This window comes from Mirounga angustirostris, unplaced genomic scaffold (genome assembly GCF_029215605.1).
Source record: "Mirounga angustirostris isolate CCGP_5_RB_7025 unplaced genomic scaffold, mMirAng1.0.hap1 SCAF_10, whole genome shotgun sequence".
In the NCBI taxonomy this organism is placed as follows: Eukaryota; Metazoa; Chordata; class Mammalia; order Carnivora; family Phocidae; genus Mirounga; species Mirounga angustirostris.
In genome coordinates this window covers 20,913,164-20,932,093 of record NW_026991718.1, presented here as the reverse complement: position 1 = coordinate 20,932,093, position 18,930 = coordinate 20,913,164, and the positions used below count along the sequence as shown (strand labels likewise).

At 51.0% G+C, this 18,930-nt stretch overlaps 1 protein-coding gene across 3 annotated transcripts in view; it reads left to right on the top strand.

Moving 5' to 3' along the window:
- Positions 1–3,596: 3,596 nt before the first annotated feature.
- OTOF (otoferlin) overlaps positions 3,597–18,930 on the top strand; it is a 93,213-nt gene continuing 77,879 nt past the window's right edge. For all 3 annotated transcript variants that reach the window (XM_045883721.2, XM_045883719.2, XM_045883720.2), the window contains exon 1: positions 3,597–3,675. In XM_045883721.2, the coding sequence (XP_045739677.2) occupies positions 3,597–3,675 (79 nt within the window). The remainder of the gene's footprint in view (positions 3,676–18,930) is intronic.

Below are 18,930 nucleotides of genomic sequence, written 5' to 3'. Positions count from 1 at the left end.
CCGCGTTCCGGGGGGCCCACAGCCCTCCTCCTGTGGACCCCGCCAATCGCCGCTCCCACCCAAGCGCCAGGCCTGGGCTCATCTCTGCGCTTCACCGCCGGCCCGCGCGTGTGCCGACGCGCAGATGCGGGATGAAGGTGGGACCTCGCTGGAGAGGCCCGGCCGGGGGTGCGCCCTGAGCGCGCTTCTGTCCGCTGCGGGGCTGGCGGACCCGGCCTGGGGCGCCCGCGCCTCGGAGGCCGAGCAGAAAGCGGCAGCCTCATCGCCGCTCTGCTCCGGGAGCCCGAGTGGCCGCAGGGACCCCACGAGCCAGCGCTCCCCGAGTCTGCCCGCGCACCCCAGTTCCTCAAGGGGAATTGTCTTCATTACTCTCTCGTCTCTCCCTGGGAACTTCCTTCTCACCCGGTCTTGCCCGGCAGACTACTCCACACGAGTGGTTTGTAAGTAAGGGGCCAAAAGCAAATCGAGGAAAGATCTGGGTGTGTGATTTACACCTGTCGCCAGTTCTGAAGTTCAGTCCACAGGGTTGGCTTGTTTGCACCAGAGAGCAAACTTGCCCAAAGCCCCGGTGAGGTTTCCTTGCAACGGTGCTTCCCTCCTATAACTGCTGCCCCCACATCCCGTTTTTCCAGTGACCCTCATCCCAGCCCTGGTCTTTAACTGGGGTGCGAGAGAGCCGTGACAGGCTCCAAGGCGACATGCTCTTTGCAACTTGGAGCCAAACCTGCCTCCCAGCTCCCTTGCAGCACTTCTAGTATCAGTAAGAACCCTCTGCCGTTTACCCTTGGCCTTCACAGTTTCATTCAATCCTGTGGGAGGAGAAGTGTTATCTTCACAGCTGACTCTGTAAATGGCAGCTGATGAAGACCGTAGACATTAATGAGCTTGCAGGATGGTTTTGCAACCAGAATTCTCGAAAGGCTTTCGCGGACAGATAACAATGGGATTGGGGCAGGGGGTGGGGGGCACGAGTTTCCAAGGGATGCAAGAAGCAGGAGAACTGAGGCCCGGGGAGGAAAAGGATCTGACGGGGGAATGAGTGGTTGCAGACCAGGCAGAAGGACTCTCCACCAGTCCTTCAAGCTGCAGTCAGATCTGTGTATTTCTAAATGCCCCATGCAGAATATGAGCAATAATAAGAAACACCTTTGTAAAAGCTGTAAAAGAACAACTCTCAGTTCAGGTGTGCTGTACTCCAGGAAGATGTTCCCCTGGCCAAGGTCAAGTGCCCACTCTCTCCCCCATCATGACTTCCTAGCTGAGGATACCTGTGAACCCGGCACCCTGTGTTCAGTTTGTCTGTGTTCCAGCGAGTCTTCTGCTTGGGGTCCAATACCGTATCACATTGACCCCTGAATCCCCAGCACCTGGTACTAGCAGGAGTTAGTATATGTTTGTTGAATAAATTTTGTAGTAAGAGTTAAAGAAATGGGTAATAGTAGGGAGAGTGGAAATTTAAAAAGTGAGATCTGGCTTAGGTTTCCGAGGGTCAGCTGGCTCAGCTAAAGGGTGCTATGTGTTGGCAGGATGGAATTACTGCCATTTCATCGATATAGAAACCGAGGTGCAGCCAAGCTCAATGCCTTCTTTAGGGCAAGTTCATGGGCTTTTTCCTAAAGATGCACAGGCCTCTTGAAATTCACCCCCTACAGGAGAGAACCACGAGAGGGCCTAGGGAGGAGATGGATCTTTTTTTCCTATCAAGTGCCACTAAGCCTTACAAATAAAGATCATTTAATGACCTCATTTATGGAACATGCTAGTTAATTTGTTTTTTAAAAAAGAGACATTAAACTTACCTGGTTTTAAAATTTTTTTGGATATTCATTTGTATTCAATAGATACAATAGACTGAAATACTCTGCTTCATTGTGGTTAGATAAAAGTGAGAAAGGAGAGCAGCAATTGAGGAAGGAAAGGGAGAGAAGGAAATAGAATATAAATAGAAAAAGAAAAAAGAAGGCAATGTGGCAAAGAATTATCTAGAAGGAGGCTCCTGTCACATCCTGCAGGTCACTGGACTGTAGAAATCAAAAGGACTAACCTCTTGTTAGCATGCTGTGAAAATTTAATACTTCCCTTTTTGAACCTTTAGGCTCTGTTCCAGATAGGTCACCAAGCTCACCCCTTATCCTGTTAACCTTCAGTGGGCATCCTACCATACCCAGGAGTCCATCCGAGGCTCTGGGGCTGCAAAGATCAGGGCACCAGGGTCTCCCCGTGGGGAGACCCATGGGCAGCACAGATGAGGACCCCAACCCAGCCTGGGTGAAGGTGTGGGTGCAGAGGCACTTTCAGGATTGGGCACCAGTTGGGCTGAGTCCAGGCGAGAAGGTGGTGGTGGGTAAGAACATTCCTTGCAGAGCAAACAGCAAGAGGAAGGGTGCAGATGGCCTTGCAGAGGCTCCAGGTTCAGGAACCCTGGTCCCCGGGGTCCCTTTCGTTATAAGCCTCTCCTGGGGTATGTTGCTGGAAGAGAAGGAAGTTCTTTTTTGGTCCTTGGAAATTTTGCGAGCTCTCCCTTCCCCACGCCCCCCACCCCCAGCAGCTAATTGGACACAAGGCCTGACAATTCTGCTCCCTTGAGGCTCACTGGCCCAGCCTTCTCCATCCCCAGGCCCCAGGATGGGGTGAGGTTAGCTGCCTGGACCTTAAGCATTGTCCTTAGTAGAATATTAGCCTCTGAGGCCTTCACAGTTGGCCATCTCCCATCATGCTTAGCCTGGCTCCTGAGCGCCCCTCAAGCAGCATCCCATCTTCCCAGATCCAGGGATCCCAAAGCAGGAGGTCAGGATCCCACGTCCTGGGTGTACGATGTCCACCAGAGCAGGTGGAGGAAGTAACACCCCCTTTTTCTCAGGGCTCCCATTTCTGACAGCAGCTACCAGGCACAGCCTTAGTGTTGTCTGGTGGACGCCGATTTTCCAGCTGGGGGTGCCCAGGTTGAGATTCCTGAGTGGCACAGTGGGACCCAGTCAGGCCTGGCCCATCCAGGTTCCCTGAGCCTCGTGGACACCAGCAGCCCCAGTGGCCACCTTGCCTGGGGGCGTGAATCACCTCAAACACCAGTGCATCAGCCCAGCCTCCTGTGTGCACAGATGGTGAAGCTCCTTGCCCCGTGCGCCTCCTTCCACACACGTGCCCATGCCCCGCTGCGCACTCGTGGTGGAGGAGCCCCGTGGAGAGGTGGGCAGGAGCGTCTGCTCCGGGGGCCCGGAGAAGCTGGGCAGGGCTTTATCTGGGAGCAGGCGGCTGCTGAATAATGAATTCTGACTCTGAGCCTGCACGCCCAGGCTGCAGGCAGAGTGCACAACACACACACACACACACACACAGATCCACACACGCTGGGCTGACAACTTGGAGGGGCGGGGGCTGGCAGGGCTGCGAGGCTCTGTGAATCGCGGGAAGGAGCAGCTCGGCTGGCTTGGTTGCCTGGGTCTCTGTGGGCAGCATCGGAGGGGGCGCGGGGGGCGGAGGCAGCGGCGCGGCGAGGAGGGAGGCGTGTGCGTGCAGGCGAGCTCCCAGCTCCGCAGGGCTCACTCCTTCCTGGCTGCTCCCGCCGGGCCGGCCGTGTCCAGACTCCACACACCAGCATGGCTCTGCTTGTCCACCTCAAGACGGTCTCGGAGCTGCGGGGCAGGGGCGACAGGATCGCCAAAGTGACTTTCCGAGGTAGGGAAGCCCCTGTCTCAGAGGGACCCCAGCTCTGGGCTGATGGGGATGAGGCAGGGCAAGGGAGGCTGGATGGGAAAAGTTCTAGCAGGGTTGGGGCGATGAGGCTTTTCATGGGCAGCCATCTGCCCCTGGCCTGACTGGCCACTTGTGATTTCCTGTCACTCAGGGTCCCCCGTGTTGCCATGTGTGCATCTGGGTCCATTCCTCCCTGCACTGGCCAACGTGCCATGTGCCTGGTAGGGTGCAGAGTCCTCTGCCGGCATGGGGTCCTGGGGAGGTAGAAGTGAGGACCCCATCTCCGAGCTCAGGGGGACCAGGGCGAAGAGGCCTAGCCCCGCAGAACCTCTGTAGGCCCACTCCTCCTCTGCGTCTCCCTCCACAGGATTTCCTTGGGCACAGGGTGGGGGTGGGCTCTGCAGACTGGAAGCCGCAGCATGGCTCCCCAGAAACCAGGCAGCCAGGGGCTCTCTGGCTGAGAATACTATTGGCTTCTTGCAGATCTACTGGTGGGCAGGGATCCTGCGACCTCCACTGGCCTCCCCTCTGTCAATTCTTTTCCTATCCTCCTCCCCACTTGTGCATCCAGCAGCCATTTACTCTGATCTATGTGCCAAGGCTGGGGGCTGAGCATGACCCAGGTTCTGTCCTTGAGGAGCCCACCTCCAGCGGGACAGAAGGATCAGTGGGCAGACAAGTAGGACAGGTGCGCGATATGATGAGGATGGGGACAAGGGCGGTATGCAAGCCATAGAAGCAGCACCCAACTCGGGCTGGGGCAGGATGGTCAAGGAAGGCTTCCTGGGGGAGGTAGCTCCTCAGCTAAAACCCAAGGGACTAGCAGGAGGGAGCAAGGTGAGGAGGTGAGGGCAGAGCTGGTGCAGGGGACAGGATGCTCAAGGCTGGGAGAGGAACTGGAATGTGGAACAGGGAATAGAGAGAGGATCCAGGAGGCTGGAGCCCAGAGTGAGTACAGAAGCTGAGGCAGGAGAGACAGGCAGAACCAAGGAGCCAAGGCTGTCTTTACCCCGAGGACAGTGGGCAGCCCCTGCGGGTTTTAAGTAGAAAAAAAAGAGGCCAGGCTTTCCTGTGCTTACTGCCCACCCACCTCTGCCTCTGCCTGGCCACAGCCCAGCCCTCCGGGCCAGGGGCATCTCTGGTGGCCTTTCACCAAAGGCCAGGGCACACCTCACTAGACATGGCCCTTCTTCCCAGAGAGGGATTGAGGAAGGGGGGGTGGGGGAGGAGCTGAGAGAAGCCCACCAGGTTAGAGAGCAAAGTGAGCATCGGGCCCAGGCCCAGGTTAGGAGGGAGAGGTGAGAGCAGGGGCCACAGCCCTGGTGCCCACATCGCCCCGCAGTTGGACACCCCGCATTTGGACGGAGGCCCAGGTTGTGCACAGAATCGGCAGGGGTGCAGGGGATCACAGTGCCCCTGCTGGCAGGTGGGGGAGGAAAGGGTGGGCAGACTACTGCCTGTTGCTTCCCACACCAGCCTGAGGACGGCTTTGTCTGCAGCACCCTGGATCTCTGTGGGCCACCTGCTGGCTTTAGAAAAAGCAAGTGTGTGCTTTCATCTGTGAAACGTGTCCCTGTGTTCCACAGACAGCACAGCGCCCGGCTGTTTAGCTACAGGGCGCTACGCTGTTGCTGCCACGACAGGACAGCCCCCACTGCAGAAACCAGGCGCATTTGCGGGCAGGGATACCAAGGCCCTGTTGTAAAGAGATCCGTGTGCGTTGGTGGAGGGGCTGAGGCACAGAACCTCACCCCCAGCCCTGGTGCTCAATCCTGCAAGCCCCTTTACCTCTTCCTGGTCAACCGGGGGTGAGCACGCTATCTGATGGCCCCCCTTTCTCTTTGAGCCCTGGGGCCAGCCCTCCAGCCTCAACGGAACACACAGGAATTTGCCTCTTTGCACGCTGGGCCCTCCGGACCGAGGGGAGGGATCCACTTCCAAGCTGTGTACCTGCAGCAGGTGGCCACAGACAGAGCTCTGGGGAAGGCATTGGGCAGCAGGAAGAGGCCGGTGGCAAGCAGATTTCCAGAAAGCATCCTTTATAACAACCGGAGCAGAGATGCCTCCCCCATTCTTTTGCTGCAGCCAGCAGCTGACAACCAGACACCCCCAAAAGACCAATATTAACAACAATTCAGAGGAACCGACCCTCTGAATGTGCCACAGCACCTCACGGCATACACCGCTGGTGTCCAAGCAAACAGCTGCGGGGGGAAATGAGAAACTGGTGAATAGTCAGAGGGAGAGGATGGCCCCGAGTTCCCTGAATCCCGTGAGTGAAGCTCAGCGACAGATTGTGTGAGGGAGCCCTAGCGGGTTGGGTCCGTTGGCCGTGGCCCAGCAGACAGGATGAGCTGGCTGAAACATAGCTTGACCTTCTGTGCGGTGCCACCCAGGACACTTAGGGGCTGTGTCGGAAAAAGTTCTAGATAAGGAGCCGGAAGCCCTTGGTCCTACTGGGTTCTGCCTCTCACTTCGCCTCTCTAGTCCTCATCTTTAAAATGGGCATGTGGATAACATCTGCCTCACCGGCTTGCTTCAGTGAAACAATAGATGTTGGAGGAGTTCGAGGGAAGGGCATTCAGATGACTGATACTTCTGTGAGGCCCCCATTCCAGTGCTCCTTGGGGGCAGCTGCTGGCTCCCAAGCCATCTTCTCTCCAGCCCAACTTCCGAAGGGGAGAGGAGAAGCTCCTCTGAGGGCTTCCTGACCAGTGCCAGGAGCAAGCAACTCGGGCCTGTCCTCTGCTCTGTAGGGACCCCCCCGGCTAAGATGTTCCTCAGGAACCTAGGCCTTGAGACCCCTGAGACCCCTGTTCCCATGTGGGCTGGGCACTCACCAGCTGTGTCCCTGGCCACCCCTCTCTTCCTGCCACGGGTCGGCCGGCCACCCCACACTCAGGCTCACACCACGCTCACCGCCCAGCTCCACCTCCAGCTCATAGCTCTTACCCAAAGGCCACTCTTAACCTAATCCTGCCCTTATTCATCCACTCACTGAATGTGCTGATATTTGTGGACAGGCCTAGGACCCTGGGGGTGAAGACGCAGCCCCTACCTGCAGGAGTTACAGTCCATTGGGTCACACAGGAGACACCAGAAGGCCTGGCCCCCAGTCCGAGTCGCGCATGCAGACCCCAGAGCCCCAGAGCCTCGGCTTCACACGAACAAGATGAGACCATGGTCCCCATTTAACTCAGAGGCCTGCAGCCAGAATCAGGAGTAGGCTGCCTCTTGATGGCAGGTCACTACTCAAAGAGAAGCAGTATTCTCCTAGTGTCTGTCCTTTTTCAATTGCTAACATTGTTCTCAGCACCAATTAGAACCAGGGAACACAGTGTGGATGGGCCTGTAAGTTCCTCTAGGCCAAGCTCTGTCCAGTGCTCAGCCCACCCAAACCTGGGGAGAACCTGGGCTGTCCGTGAAGTAGCGACAGACTCTCTGGGGCTGGTCCCATGATCTCCCCGTACTCCCCATCCCCAAGATTTCTTGCCAAGATACCGGGTTTGGGGATTGGATGTGTGAGTTGGGCGATGTCTGGGGGCTGGGTCTGATCTCCAAGTAATTCCCTTGAACTGGTGATTGAACCGGTGATAAAGGTCTGTTTTATCAAAGACTTCTCCCTCCTCCTCTCCCCAGCCCACCCCACTGCATTCCCATAATCCTGAATTTCCTGCCATTCCCCAAAGATACAAGCCCTGTATATCTCCAGACCTTGAGACACTTATTTCTTTTGCCTGGAACAACCCCCACGCTCCATCTTGAGAACTCCCATCAATTCTATCCATCCCTCAAGGCACATCTCATATGTCACCTCCTCTGTGAAGCCTTCCCCTCCCTAGCTGTACCATGTGCATACTCCTGTCACAGCACAGCTGGGGCACTTGGTATTTTAGAAACTGCTCCAGTTCTGTATGCTGCCCTCATGTCTCAGCACCTTCAAGACAGGGATCCTAACTGAGCCCCATGCTGAGCCCTGGGCCCTGTCATCAAAATGAACATGACATAGCTCCTGTCTTGGAGGTATTCACTCATCAGTGGGTTTTAAATCCTCCACTGTGGCACTGCCATTCTTTGGGTCAGTGTCCCCAAATGTAAGCCCTCCACCCCCAGCTTTTCATCCAAGGGGGATCCAGGGCTGGAAGAGGCCTCAGAAGCCACGACAAGAAGCCTCCATTGACCTCCCAGCCCAGAGGGTCTTCTGGGGCCCCAGAGGAAGGCTGACCTCATCCTCTAGCAAACAACGGGGAGTCCAGCTCTGGCCCCCGGGTCAGAAGCAAGAAGGGCCGCGTGTGGCCCAAGCCCTTCGTAGAACACGGTCTTTCTGAGCATGACTGCGTGGGTGGGGCTTCCTAGGCAAACCACGGTCTCATAATCGGATAGGGGAGCAGAGATGTGTGCAGACATAATGGGGAAATGTCGTCCGACTCAGGAGGGCCAAGGTGTGCCCTGGGGTGGGCCGTAAACTGCAGCCTGTTCAGGGGATGGCAGCTTCCTTCTTACACGTGTGGAGATGCAGAAGGAGGGGTGAGGGAGGGTTGTTTCGGGAGGCGAGGCCATTCTAGGTGAGGGACTGATGGGACCAGAGGCCAGAGAAGGGAAATCCCAGTTAAGTCCACTGACTGGGAGGCCCCCGGTTTGGCTGGAGCAGAGGCTGCAGGGAAGAGAGGGGAGGGAGAGGAGCCAGGATCCATGGGACCAGATGAGTGACGGCATGCTGGGAGGCGGGAGGGCCCCGGCCTGGGCATGGGGGACAAGATGACCCCACTCATGGCTATGGAGACTACCCGGATTCCAAATTAGATTTCTTTTCCCCATTAAAATGGAGGAGCTCTCCCTCTTGATGAGAAATAGAACTATCTGGAGACTTCTCTGCCATCCCTGGTGAAGGAGGCAGAGTACCTCAGTCCTCTCAGTCCTGGGATCCTCCCAGGATGCCTGGGCCTGTATGTGCACTCTGGCCCTGCACCACACCTCCTTTCTGAGAGCTTGTGGGCTAGGTGTCGTCCCCCCACAAGGGGTTGAGCATTGCCCCCACAGGAGGGGACAAATGGAGGGGACCCTTAGGACAGCCTCTGCAACCCACACTGGCTGTGGACCCAGCTCTGTGCTTGTGCTGTGCCTCCCACATCCCCCACTGTACCCAGCACACACAGGCCCCTCACCACCTGGGGGAGAGGGTGGGGACAGATCTTCTCTGTCCAAAGTCCCAGGTGGTAAATGTCCCCCCTCCCACCCAGAGCAAGCCAATGCAGACCTCGAAGAGTAGGCAGAATGCGCTGAAAATGCCCCGGGCTTCTCCTGCTTTGATGAGTGTGTTTTCATGATATGGAAATGATCATAAAATTGTCTTCTTACAAAGGCCCTCAGCAAAAATGCTGCTGGAAATGTGCTCAAGAATAGACTTGCAAATAATTCCCCTGAATTGCAATGCCTTCCTTGGTTATCTTACCCACCTTTACTCATAACATAAAAGCTACAGCTCTCCCCCCTACACCCATGGCTGGGCCTGATTCCTTTTTTATTATCAGCTTTTTATGATGGAAAGTCTCAAGTACATACAAGAGTTGGGAAAGTAGTGCCTTGGCCCGCAAGCTCTCCCAGTGCAGTCTTCACGCCTGTCAACTCCTGGCCAATTCTGTCCCATTTGTTCCCCTCCTACCCCCAGACCCCAAATTATTTGGAAGCAAAGCCCGAGCGCCACACCATTTCATCTGAATATATTCAGTACATAGCTATGAAAGACAAAGACTCCATTTTTTAAAAACCCACATATTACATCCCTCCTAAAAATTAACTCCTTTCTACTATCAAATATTCAGTCAGTGATCAAATTTCTAATTGTCTCATTGATGTCATAATTTTTTTCTGGGTCATTAAAAGCTACATTTTCATGTGCTTTGTAAATCCAGCATTTTATCATTCATTCACTCCTTTTTCATTCATCCGGATAATAGTATTCGGTGAGGGCCAGTTCTGTGCCAAGTGTTATTTTAGACATGGGCGTGACAGCAATAAGTTAAAAAGACATGGTCTTAAGGGGAAGCCAGACATTGCACCAGTCACCATGAGCAGCATGATGAATATTCTGGAAAGGGAGGTACAGGGCAGGGCAGCATGAGGCAAAAGGGAGCCCACACAGACCAGGAGTTCCGGAAGCTGCCCTGAGAGGCCTCCTCCGGGTTCGTTAGGACAAGATGGCAGAAGATCCCATGGGGGGGAGGTGAGAGCTACAGCAGCGCTGGTGTGGCCCGAAGTCAGCCGCCCTGGGGCCACGGAGATGAAGCTGGGCTGCGCACGGGGCAGGGACGAGATTTTCCTGCGGGGGCACGGGCGATGGGCTGATATTTAAGCTGGCTCTTCTTAGCTGGGACAAAACCTACAAAAGGCTCCATTCCAGGCAGAAGGGCTAATATCAGTACAGATGTGATGGTGTGGCAGTGCATCAAGGGTTTAGGGAGCTGGGAGTGCTTGCTGGGGATGGGGTGGGAGTGGCCTGGAGGGCAGGCAGGGCGGGTTTGGAACTTGGGCTTTGTAAGTGAATAGGAGTTGACGATGCTTTTAGTAGGAGAATGGGAAAGGGACATCTGGTTTTGGAAAGGACTCTCGGGATGTCAGGACTCCAGACCAGGAGCCCAGGGAGGAAGCTGTGTCTTAATGGGGAGGCTGTGGGTTTGGAGAAAAGGGATGACGTCGGTTCAGAGAGGGGATAGTGAATTCTGGAGTTGGTAGTGAGCAAGAGGGCAGGACGAGGGTGCCTCTGGATTTCATACTTGGGTTCCTGGATGGGTGGTGAGGCCACTGGTGGAGGAGGGGAGCATGCGAGCAAGAGCAGGTTTTGGGGGTGGGGGCACAGAAAGGACAGACTTGCCTGTCAGTCATTCTAGTGAAAATGCCCTCCAGGATGCCGAAGATCTGGCTTGGTACCGTGAGTGTCTAGAAGGGTGGTTGGAGCCCAGTGGTTCGGGAGTCCAGGGGCTACGTGAAGGTCTAGGAGAAGGTGAGATATGCCTGAGTCCTTACAGGGCTGCTTTGGGGTCAAGTGAAAAAGGTGATATATGTTAACAGCTCTACACACTGTAAAGTGCTCTGTAAATATAAGAATTATGCTCTGCATCCCAGGCGCCTGCTGCAGACTTCTAGAGAGATAAGAACAGAGCAGATTGTGACTCTCAGGGACTCCGTGGACTCAGGGGTTGGGGGGCTGGTGGGCTGAGCCTTACTTGATCCTCCTTGGGATTCCTACTGAGACCCCGAATTCTGCCAGCCATGAGATGATGGGGCAAAAACACCTGGAGCCACACTCCGGGGCGGGCAGCAGGGCCCCCACAGTGCCTGGCACAGAGCAGCTGTGAGGTAGGGGTGACGCCTGAAGGAGCAGGGCCCGCAGGTGCTGCGGGAACAGTTGCAGTTAGTGGAGGGGCCACTCTGGAGGCCCCATCCCGCAGCGCCAGGCAGCCACTTCTCCTCGCAGCGACAGTTCCAGAAGGGTCTCCCGAGACAGAGAATATCATGTGATCATTTTTACCCTCAGCCCTTGTCTACTTCCTGCCTAGACTGATCCACCCTTGAGACGGTGGCTCAACAGTGTTTTGACTTTTTTTTTTCAAAGCAGAAGGGCTCAGTAGCTTAGTTGAAAGTCAGTTTCCACTCACTGGCTTTTTTTTTTTTCCTCCAAGCCAAGGTTTAAGATAAAATCAGGGCTATATTATAAATACTTTAACAATATTTTTACCCCATTTAAGAATGTAAAAAGGTCACCTTCCCACCAGGCCTTATTATATGCCCAGTGCCTGGCACAGAGCAGGGACTCTGTACAGCTTGTGGATCACTAGGACCACAGGCTCCTCTAATCTGTCACAATAATGAGGGAACCTAACACCTGGCGGTTGCTGACTGTGTGGCTGGCGCTGTCTTGGCTCGAGGGGAAATCCCATGCTCTCTCTGCCTCAGTGCCTGGGTCTGAAAAATAGGAACGGAGGCCATCAGTTAGTTACATAGCAAAGTCAGAGTTTGAGTGAGCACTTAGAAGGAAATACAGGTTTAAGCTGAGCCAGAGAGATGCAGTTTATAATCCCTGCCCTGTCCCCTGCCTTGCTGATGAATCTCTGACATAAGCCTGAGTTTCTACTGTGTGTACCTGGGTATTAACAGGACGAGGAAAGGAGAGATAAATGAGTTATGGTGGAAATTATATTTGAATGAGATTTGTGGAAAATAAAGGGTTTGAAGTAGATGGAGCCTCCATCTAGTTGAGAAATGGGGGAAAGAGAAGGGGCAACCTTCCCTTATGGGGGGCCCAGGGACTCTGCATAACCCAAGTCTGGCTTTCTGAGTCGCTGGTGATTTTCAGAGAGTGTATTATTTAAGGAATATCGTGAGGGGAAAGTGTTATTACAGGAGATAATTACAAACAACTAGACATGAAAATCATTAGGCATATAGAACATTTGACAACATCGTCAACTGCCTTGACCTAATTGGCATTCCTAGGACATTTCACCCCAAACTGAAAGATACACATTCTTCTCAAACGCACATGGACTATTCATCAAGATAGACCATATGCTCAGTGATTAAACAAGTCGCAATATATTTCAAATGACTGACATCCTGCAAAGTATGTTCTCTGACCCCACCGGAATTCACTTAGAAATTAATAACAGTAAGAGATCTTAAAAAGCTCCAAATATTTGGAAATTAGACAATACCCTTCTGAATAACCTATGATCAGAGAATTAAACAAAAGAGAAATTATAAAACATGTCTAGCTGACTGATAATGAAAATACAACCTGACAATATTTATAGTTTTAAATACCTATGGCAGGAAAGAAAAAAGTCTAAAATCAATAATCTAGGTTTCTGCCTTAAGAAGCTCCTAAAAGAAGATGAAATTAAACCCAAGTCTTAAAAACGTCAGGCTAATTGAAGTAAGCCAGATACAAAAGACCATGTATCATATGAATCCTTTTATATGAAATGCCCCGAATAGACAAACCCATAGAGATAGAAAGTAGATAAGTTGTTGCCAGGGACTGGGGCAATGGGGAATAACTGCTAATGGGTGTGGGCTTTATTTTGGGGTGACACCATATTCTGGAATTAGATAGTGGTAAAGGTTGCACAACCTTGTAAATGTACTGAAATCACTGAATTGTACACTTTAAGTGGGTAAATTATATGGTTTGCGAATTATATTTCAATAAATAGAAATAAATACAACCAAAAAATATTAAAACCAAGAGAATAAAAAAGGAAATGAGAAAGCCAACAAAGCTGAAAGTTGACTCTTTCAAAAAAATTAATAAAATAGGTAAACTGTAGCAAGAACGACCAAGGGGAAAAAAAGCAAGGAAATACAAACTACCAATATCAGAATGAAAAAAGGGATATCATTTCATTAAAAAGAAAATAAGAAAATATCATGAATAACTGTATCTCAAAAAGTTTCTACAAATCAGATGAAATGGACAAATCCCTTGAAAAACACTTTACCAAACTGATACAAAAAGAAATGGAAAAGCTAAAGAGTCCAGGATCTATTAAAGAAATGAAATTCAAAATAAAAATGATGATGATAATGATGGTAAACCACTTTCCCATCAAGAAAACTTTAGGTCTCCATAGCTTCACTGGTGAATCCTAGAAAATATTTAAGGAAGAAATAATATTAATCTCACACAAACTTTTAGAGATAGAAAAGAAAGAACGTTTTGTAACTCATTTTACAATACCAAACCCTGATAAAGACCTTACACAAAAAGAATATTAGAGCCCAATATCCCTCATGAACAAAGATGTAAAAATCCTTAACAAAATATTAGTCAATTGAGTTACAATCCATGAAAGGGATAACACATCATGAGAAGTAAATTTTATCCCAGGAATGCAAGGTTAGCTTAAAATTAGAAAATTAATCAAAGTATTTCACCATATTAACACAATACAAGAGAAAAACCACCAACAGATACAGAAAAGCTTTTGACAAAATCCAACACCTATTCATGATAAAAACACTCAGCAAACCAGAATGAGGGGGGAGCTTCCTCAATTTGATAAAGGACAACTACAAAAAACATCTGGCTAACATCATACTTAATCCTGAAACAAAGAATATTTATACACAGACTATTACTCAATAATAAAAATAAATGAATTACTGATATATGTAACAACATGGATGAATTACATAAATATTACATTGACCAAAAGAAGCCAGACCCAAAGAAGTACATTCTGTATAACGCCATTTATATAAAGTATAAAACAGGCAAAACTAACATTTGGTGATAGAAATCAGAGCAGTGGTTACTTATAAGAGGTAGAGACTGATTGGAAAGTGAGGGGTGAGAGACCATCTTAAGAAAATGGAGATGTCCGGGCGCCTGGGTGGCTCAGATGGTTAAGCGTCTGCCTTCGGCTCAGGTCATGATCCCAGGGTCCTGGGATCGAGTCCCGCATCAGGCTCCCTGCTCCTTGGGAGCCTGCTTCTCCCTCTGCCTCTCTCTCTCTCTCTCTGTCTCTCATGAATAAATAAATAAAATCTTAAAAAAAAAAAAAAAAAAGAAAATGGAGATGTCCTAAATCCCGATCATATGATGATTACACACGTATGCTCAGTTATTACATCTGTGAATGTAAATTTTACCTCGTTAAAAAAAGAGCTAATCACACCTAAAATACCTAAAACTTGAGAAATATGTAGATGAGGAAGAAAATTGTTTCTGATTATATACTACTAAAAATAAGCTAACACAATGTGATTCACAGTAGAGAAGACCATTTTTATATTTGAGACATAACTTAAATGTCAAAAGCAAGAACAGGACCCTTTAATGGAATAATAACCATTTTTAAATTGGGTGACGAACTATGTCCCAGGGGTACAAGCACTACCCTTTGCTCCATTTCATGGATGAGGACACTAACAAAGAGAGGTTAACTTCTTCAAGGGCACGTGGTTAGCGAGTGGTAGAGCCGGGGTTTGAACTAAGGCAGGTCTGGTCCAAGAGCCTCACCACACTCTTCTGGGGCCCCCTGTACCTGTAAGGGACTTGACACTTTCCTCGGTTTCACAGTTTCCAGTTCCAGGATGTAGGCTGGTCCAGGATAATTGCCCCCAGTTTAGAGATGTTGGCTCTGAGACTGCGAGGGATGGAAGCCAGCTCCAGACACTGGTACACGGCATGATTTCCCCGAATGTCCTCAGGACATTCCCCTTCTCCTTTAGATGGCCCAGCGCCCCACCCTGTGTCCTCTCAGGAACCTAGGACCCAGGACCCCCCTCTCGGGTCTTCCTTCAGTGGGCTGCTCCCTGAGGGGAGACCTTTTTCATTTCCCCCTTGGTCATCAAAACTCGCCTGTCCTGTGCCCTGCTCCTTCAAGGCTCCATTTTCTGCTCACACTCACAAACACTTGCTCACACTGTCCTCTCTACCTCGATGTCCCTCTCTCCATCTCCCCAGGGTCAATGCCCATGCCTCTACCGTGTCTTCCTTGATCTGCTAAGCTGAGGTCATTTCTCCTTGTCCTGTGTGCTCATTTTATTCACACTCTGTTGCATGCCAATGATCAAATTTTGCCTTGTATAGTAACCTTTTACATGTCTGACCTATCCCCCTTCTGGATTGTAATAAGCGTCTTCGGTCAGCATCCCACGACAAAATGTCTTTGTATAACCCCCTTCCCCTCCTCCAGGGCCGAATGGCCGTGCGACACAGCAGGAGCAGAAGACCCCCTTGCATGTGGGAGTGAATGGATGCATACCAGCTAACAACCCAGTCCCTACATACCTGCCTTTTCTCAAGGTCTGACTCTAACAAGGTCAACTGTCTGGAAGAGGGAGCTGTTTGGTGCAGACGGGGCACTTTGTACCCTTAAGTCACATCACGTGAAAGACTAGCACTCCATCCTGCAAATGAGGCAAGAATTGAGCTCACCTTCATCTAGGAGGGTAGCTGCAGGAGGGATATTTTAAATGGCAAATGACATACCAGATACTTCTGTGAAACTTTGGACTCTTGAGTCCCTCAATCTGGGTGTATCAAATGTCATGGCACTTCTTAGAGTTGTGAGCTCAGAGTGCTATCCAAACTTCATTTATTGACTCAGGGAGGAGTTTATTCCAAACCCAACAGCTTGGCTCTCCTACAAGCAGCTGCCTCCGAAGGAAGGGGGTGCTGTTCAATTTTCCCCATCTGATCTCCTGCTCACTCTATCCACAAAGCCTCCCCGCTGCAAGGAACAGGCTATTTTCTTCCTCTCGAGCCTCATTCTCAATCTTCTCCATGGCAAGAAAGGTGATTGGATATTGGGATTTTATTTTATTTTTTTAAGATTTTATTTATTTATTTCAGACAGAGAGAATGAGAGACAGAGAGCATGAGAGGGAGGAGGGTCAGAGGGAGAAGCAGACTCCCTGCCGAGCAGGGAGCCCGATGTGGGACTCAATCCCAGGACTCCAGGATCATGACCTGAGCTGAAGGCAGTTGCTTGACCAACTGAGCCACCCAGGCGCCCTGGATATTGGGATTTTAAATGGTTTTGTCTGAAAGCCATTTAAAATGGAGTTGAAATGTCAACATGGCCGGTATTGAGTGGAGATGGTAAGTGGAAATGAACTTGAAAGGAGAGACGAGGTTAGGAATCCTCATTGATAACTTGGAAGGGATGCCAGAGGTCCCCTGGCTCAGTCCTAAGGAATACAAAGGACCACCAGAATGATCCCCGCCACTGTTTGTACAAATCCACCTAAAATTCGGCTTTTCAAAAATGCTTAGAGACATTCTGCTTCTGTACAATTGATCTGATTTGGTTTAGCAAATCTTTTTTTTTTTTTTTTAATATCTAGAGGTAAAATTTAGCTCATCCTTTTGACAATATTCACCACATTTAAATCCCCAGAGCCTGAGGCAATGAGGTCTTACTGCACTTCGGAACAGAGCCCCGATGTATAAATTCTGCTTTCACTGTATTTTATGTCCTCTCTAACAAGGCTGTAAGAAATCCGCAAGTGGGGACGGGTTTGAACCTCTGTGGCTTCCTGCACCATGTCGGACGGTCCCTCCCTGCCTCCACCCTGGCTGGGCTACTTGGTTTTCACTCTGGGAAATCCTTGAACACAACCATATCCTGACTCATTACCATCTGCGAAGATGAAGAGGGCTTTGATGATTCAGAGCGGCAGGTCCTTGGGGAAACCCCAGTGCACACATATGCTCACCTGATTCCCAATTTATGTTGTGTGTTACCTGTGGGGAAAATTATAAGCAGCTCAGGCACCATCTCTCGTGCTTCCCTGTCCTCCCCTGGCTGCCCTGGGGTTTGTGGATGAGATTTTTCTTTCTGGTTTTTCTGTTTTGTTTTGTCCCTGGCTAGTGCTAAAGAGTCTGCTTCCCATCTGTCTCCTTCACATCTATTTCCTGTGTATATAGCTTCTGCTTTATAGCTTCTTCCTCATTATCTGAGATGCAGCCCCTCTTCCACCATGCCCATCCTCCAAACACACACACACACACACACACACACACACACACACACACACTTCCACAGACCTCCACCTGCCTCTGACAGCTAATCCCTGGCCTCCTCCTTGTCAGGGATTAGCTACATACTTTCTCCCAAGTTCTAAAGACCAGGCAGGCCCTGGAGATCTCTGTACCAACCCCTCTGATTATGTGAGCGAGGGAACCAAGTCCAGGGGACAGAAGTGGCTCCCAGGAAATCAAGCCCTATCACAGTGCGGGGTCAGAGGGGGCTCACTCCAACCCCTGCCTGGTGCCCCTCCCAGGCCCTCTCCGCTGCCAAGTCCTCTCCTGGGTCCCCAAATTGCCCATCAGTGACAACCCCAAGTCAGCCTCGGAATGGGGCTGAATTCATCCTTGAGATAGTCCTCCAATGACATGGACCACTGGTTGAGGTTGGTGGGGATTTCAAAGCATTTTTCTTTCAGTGTCGAAAGTAAAGCATGGGCATGGAAAAAATATCAAACTTAAGTGTATATAGTCAAAGGCCAAAGTATGCTGCTTTCAACCTTTTCGTATTCCCCCTAGCCAGAGGCAACCATTTCTAATGGTTTGAGATCTTCGTCTATTCATAGATAGAAGAGTTCGGTTTGGTGTTGGGGGTGGGGGAGTCATATACAGGATCCTATTAAACATGCTAACTTTTTTTTTCCCTTTGGCATACAATTGAGAGATGAAAATAAATTGATCCTAAATAATTTCTTTTTAATGCACCTTATCTCTGGGTTTTTTCCTCATAGAAATTACAAGTCCTTCCCACATGCACCCTCCCCCCACACACTAAAAAACAAAAAAAAAAAACCTCAAAACCAGCATTTATCCTTCCTTCTCTGTACCACGTCTCTATCTCACACAAAATCATATCTTGGGGTATGGATTATATGGTATCGAATGGGCAACTTGTTCCAGTCCCTACTAGACCATCAGCTCCCTGCGGGCCGGGATCCTGTGCATCATATCCATCCCTTTATCCTGAGGCTCCAGGAGGTAACCTGGCACATTGTAGACTCCAGTGAATGTTTCGTGAAGTAAACTGAGCTGGCCCATGCATCCCACACACTGCCCGCCCATGCCCCCCAACCCTGCCCTCCATCCCTCCTGGTTATGGTTCTTCCAGCAACGGGGCCTGTCCTCACTGGATGGGCTCGAAGAACTGGCAGCTTGGCTTGTGCGGCAGGTGGTGTATAGATGTGGGGTGGTGGGGTCTCGGAAAACGTGTGTCCATATCACACTCGATAGTGGGGGGAGGAGGGGATGACATGTGGGAGAAAGCACCCGAGGCTTTCCTCTCCAAGGCTGGCAGAAAAATGAAGGGGGGGATGCCCTTGGCTTTTGGGGGGAAAAGGGTCTGGGGTGGGCCTGGCTTGGGCAGGAGCTCCTGGGCCTGGCTGCAGACATAGTCACAGAGGGGGGCCTGCCGCCTTGGGGGACCAGGCTTCTGCTCAGGGCAGCCACAGGCCAGGGGAAGCCAGCAGAGCTGAGGAGACGGCAAAGGGAGGCCAAGAAAGCCACCGGGAGAGCAACAAGGTGGAGAAAAGAGTCCGGGGTTCCCCTCTCCTGTCTACCTCTGACCAGCCTGTCCCTTCTTACTTTAGTGTCCCCATTTGTAAGGTGGAGCTGGTGGCCTTTGAATTGCCTGCATCACAGGGCTCCCGAGGGGGGCAGATACGACAGTGCAGGCACTTGCCTCAGCCTGGAGAGCTCAGCACACG